The following is a 5,050-nucleotide window of genomic DNA, read 5'->3' on the forward strand; positions in this document are numbered from 1 at the left end:
TGATTGGTCTTTGATCCAAACATAATTTGAGGATTATCCATATTCTTCAAAATGACATAAACAAAATAAATATGATAGTAAACATTATTATCAAAGCATAACTTTTATTTATGTATAACAATTACATGACCATACTATCTACTACAAACAACAAAAATTAAAATATTTACATTTTTACAGATTCACTACCGATCACATGACTTGTTTCTCCTTCTGGGAGTGCAAAATAATCAGCTACATCCAAATGCATGAAGTCTAAATTATCTTCAGAAATAAAATTTGCTTCAGCATTTTTCTCTGTCTTCTTTAGGGAGGCTTGATACAGCTCAACCAGGTGCTTTGGCGTACGACATGTACGTGACCAGTACCATTTTCCTCCACATCTATAGCATGCATTTTCTGGCTTTGCTTCTTGTACCGCTTCATGCTTTTGTTCCTTCCTTTTCCACTGCTGGTGGTGAGGAGGGTTCTTTGGTGCATTGTTATTACCACGATTAGAGTTTCTTCCCCGACCACGGTCATAACCACGACTGGGGCCACGTCCTCTTCCATGCTTAGTTTGGTGGAAGTTCGTCTCATTCACTTCAGGGAATGGACAAGAACCAGTAGGTCGGCTTTCATGGTTTTTCATTAATAGCTCATTATGTTGCTCGGCTATAAGAAGATATGAGATAAGTTCAGAATACTTTTTAAATCTCATCTCTCGATATTGCTGCTGCAGGAGCATATTCGAGGCATGAAAAGTGGTGAAAGTTTTTTCCAACATATCATGATCAGTAATATTATCACCACATAGTTTCAATTGGGAAATAATTCTGAACATAGCAGAATTATACTCACTGATAGATTTAAAATCTTGTAGCCTTAGATGAGTCCAATCATAACGTGCCTGTGGAAGAACGACCAACTTCAGGTGGTCATATCTATCTTTTAAATTATTCCACAGTATGACTGGATCTTTAACAGTAAGATATTTCATTTTCAGGCCCTCATCAAGGTGATGGCGTAGGAATATCATTGCTTTGGCGCGGTCTTGGTTTGATGCCTGATTTTTATCTTTGATGGTGTCTGCCAGACCCATCATATCAAGATGAATTTCGGCATCAAGCACCCAAGACATGTAGCTTTTGCTCGATATATCCAGGGCTACAAACTCAAGTTTAGAAAGATTTGACATTATTTAGAAAAAGAAAGTTCGTACCTCTGATACTTTCAAAGTATTTTCTCGAGATGGCAGAGTCTCGTGCTGATAACGTGTTATAAAATAAAAACTGTAAAGTAAAGATAAGTATAGAGAGAAACTAATATATTATTCAAACTTCAAACTTATGTACATAATGAACTGAAAACTCCTCTATTTATAGAAGAAAGGAAGCAGCTGCGAGACTTTTCAGGAAGCAGCTACAAAGCTTTTCTTTAGCTGCTTGTAAGTTGTCTGCATGAGCTACTTGCAACCTGCCTGTTTAATAAGAAGCTGCTGCAAATCATTTCATTGAGTTGCTTGCAACCTGCCTGCATCAGCTGCTTGTAGATAAACTTCAACAGAGTACTAAATGGATAATCTTCTTCAGGAAGATTATCTATAGCGAAGTAATAAATGAACATCCACAATATAATTATTTTCATAACAAAAGCAAATATAACTTCATTTTTTGCAAATTATTTCTACACCACCACCATTTTGGCAGTCTCGGGCTGAAATTGCCAATAGAGGCCGGGAAAGCTCCTATTCGGAACCAACAACGACACTCAATTGTCTGCTACTCTTTCCAACCTATTCAAAAGTCGTTTCTGAGAAACAGAAAAAAGCAAAACCTCAAAACCCAAAAACCACGAAACCCAGCTATTTCATTATTCCCATCTAAAACCCTTTCGCATACAATAAGCAAATCCAATGGCTTCTTCAATATGGATTTCCTCAAAAAATCCAATCTTTGACTCTTCTTCACTCTCTTTCACTTCTCAACTCCTCCAATTCCCCATTTCCAATACTAACCTAACAAACACAAATTCCCCTTGCCAATTCCGGAAAGTGCCCTCAATTCACTGCGGTAATATTCGTGAACTACGAGAAAGAATCGAGACTGTAAAAAACACTCAGAAAGTAACAGAAGCAATGAAACTAGTAGCAGCAGCCAAGATTCGCAGAGCCCAAGAAGCAGTCATTAGTAGCAGACCCTTTGCTGAAACACTCGTTGATATGTTGTACAACATAACCAAACAGGTTCAATTTGAAGATGATGTTGAAATTCCCTTAATGAATATTAGGCCTGTAAAGAAAGTTGCACTTGTTGTTATTACTGGTGAAAGAGGCCTTTGTGGGGGTTTTAACAATGGAATATTAAAAAAAGCAGAGACCCGTATTCAAGAATTGAAGAATCTTGGTATCGAATGTAGTGTGATTAGTGTTGGTAAAAAGGGTAATGCTTATTTTCGTCGAAGGAGGGATAAATTTTTTGTTGATAGGTTTGTTGAAGGAGAGAGTTTTCCTACAACAAAAAAGGCTCAGGTTATAGCTGATAATGTTTTTTCTTTGTTTGTTAGTGAAGAAGTTGATAAAGTAGAGCTTTTGTATACTAAATTTGTTTCATTGATTAAATCTGATCCAGTAATTCATACTTTGCTTCCAATTTCGTCGAAAGGAGAGGTTCTTGATGTGAATGGGAAAAGTGTTGATGTAGATGAAGATGAGTTCTTTAGGTTGACTACTAAGGAAGGGAAATTGATAGTTGAGAGAGATCATTTGAGGGTGAAAAGGGGGAATTATTTGTGTAATTTAGAGTTTGAGCAAGATCCTGCTCAGATTCTTGATGCTTTGATGCCGCTCTATTTGAATAGCCAGATTTTGAGAGCACTTCAAGAGTCATTTGCAAGTGAGCTTGCTGCTAGGATGAATGCAATGAGTAATGCCACGGATAATGCAGTTGAGTTGAAGAGGAATCTTTCGATTGCATATAGTCGGGAAAGGCAGGCGAAGATCACTGGCGAGATATTGGAGATTGTTGCTGGAGCAGATGCACTTACGTAGCTGCACTGAATCTGGTATCTGCATTCCTCATTGTTTTTAATTTGGATATCCTTAATTTCATTTTCATTGACTCCTTTTATGAAGAGAACAAGCTCGTCAGAGGCTGATGGTATACCGCAATTTTCTCCCAGCCAAACATGGGATTAATAAACTCTTCTTAAATTTAATCCCGGGATTAATTATTCCTTATACCTCGTACCAAACGAGCCCTAAGGATTCTCTTGAACCATAAAACGAGATGAATCTCTTCTTTCATGAACGATTAAGCTTTTTGACTCCCGTTTTCGCTCTGAATGACTCCTTTCTTAGTTGACTGGAAGAAGATTCTTCAGTAGCAACAAGTAATTCTCTCTTTTTCCCCTTTTCCTAGTTTTCTACTGTTTCCTTAGGGTGGTTTAGGCAAGCTTGTAAGTGTAGACATCAAGGTCACAGAAGTTAGCATATGAGTTCCCAGGAGTGGTAAACGTTTACTGGCTGTAGACAAAGATGCAGAAATTTCTTTGTGCAGGGAAATAGGTTGCTAAGGCTTTGTCCTCTTCCAGAGTTTCGCATGTGATTTGGTGGATTGGGATATTTAGAATTAAGAACATTCAGCTTATGCTATTGTTGGTGGAACTGTATCTCATTGCTTTGAGTCTGGAGCACTTTAGATTGATAATCCTACTTTCCGTGATGTAGAAAACAATGTTTGTAACTGTTGCCTTATTCGTTATATCGGATCCCAGTCTCCTTTTGATTAAATCCGTTCCAGCGTGTCTTAAAGAAGAGTAAATGCTGCAACTTTATTTATTCATCTCTTTCTTTGCATTTCTACAAATTGAGTCTGCTTACGGCTAATGCTTATATAATTGTTAGTGAAAAGGAAATTATCATGAAAATGAATCCTTTTTGGCATGTATATAGGATCTGCACTGTCCTTGTTTGCTTCTCCTCTTGATTTGAAGTATCCGTTTTTGACGGCACTATTAATTATATCAAGTTTAATCAGTTGATTACTCAGTTTATTGCAAGCAACAAACTGTTTTCTGTTTCTGAGGTATCTACAATTTACTTAGGATTATCTTTGCGACTTGCGATCTTTATAAGTGTAGTCTGTAGAGATGATGGTCAGAGAGATGAGCATTGGAGTCTCTGGGAGAAGTATACGTTACTAGCTGTAGGCATATGGAAAATTTGAGAAGAAAGGTTCCCTAAATAAGCGATTTTGTTTGATGCCAGTGTACTCTATATCACATGATTCAGGGTATTTGATATTAAGAAAATGCAGCTTTTGTTGTTAGCTGTGGAATTATATTCATTGCCTTAAATCTGGAGCAGTTTAGGTTTATAATCCTTCTTTTGTGATGATGAAAACAATGTGTCAAGCTGTTACCTTATTGGTTATACTGAATCCCGGTCTTGATTTGCTTAAATTATTTCCAGTATCAGTATTTGGATGTCCTATTGGAACTATCTTTATTTCAACTTTTGGAATTGGATGCACTATTTCACTTCTCACAGCTTTTATCAATAGTGAGATTGGGACTGAGCAATTAATTATGTACAGAGATGTTTATTCAATATGAATTACTGTCCTCAAAATTTTTGGCAGATGTTTTGTGGTACTTTTGTCTCCACAAGACTGAGATTTACAAGTTCAATTCATTAACTGTGGGGCAGCAAAGGCATTAATCATATACATTTTTCATTCACTTAATTATAACCGTGTGGCTCAGTGGTCAATGAAGTGAGTTGAGAATTATGAGGTATTAGGTTAAAATCTTAGTAGGCATTTGAATATAAAAATTGTAATTTTCAAAAAAAGTAGTATTTGGAGTTAAGTTGAAAAATGAAATTTGAAATTTGAAATTATGTTTGGACATGCATTTCACTTGAAAAATATTGCAGTTTTGTGAGGGGGGAACAAAGGACCCATTTGTGCATAATTTTTTTTTCTTTTTTTCGATTCTTTTAAAAAAAAAATGTATTTGTCCATGAAATTTTGCAAGTTTTTGGAAATTTTTTGAAAATGAGTTTTCCAAA

The 5,050-nt window shown here is 36.2% G+C and overlaps 1 protein-coding gene across 1 annotated transcript; it reads left to right on the forward strand.

The window, feature by feature from the left end:
• The first annotated feature begins 1,762 nt into the window (after positions 1 to 1,762).
• On the forward strand, positions 1,763 to 4,440 carry LOC104118945 (ATP synthase gamma chain, chloroplastic-like). Its single transcript, XM_009630335.3, has 2 exons — positions 1,763 to 3,042; positions 4,084 to 4,440. Exon 1 carries the CDS (start codon positions 1,895 to 1,897, stop codon positions 3,026 to 3,028), a length of 1,134 nt encoding a protein of 377 aa, XP_009628630.1. The 5' UTR covers positions 1,763 to 1,894; the 3' UTR covers positions 3,029 to 3,042; positions 4,084 to 4,440.
• Positions 4,441 to 5,050: the final 610 nt, after the last annotated feature.

The sequence above is a fragment of the Nicotiana tomentosiformis genome, chromosome 6 (genome assembly GCF_000390325.3).
Source record: "Nicotiana tomentosiformis chromosome 6, ASM39032v3, whole genome shotgun sequence".
In the NCBI taxonomy this organism is placed as follows: domain Eukaryota; kingdom Viridiplantae; phylum Streptophyta; class Magnoliopsida; order Solanales; family Solanaceae; genus Nicotiana; species Nicotiana tomentosiformis.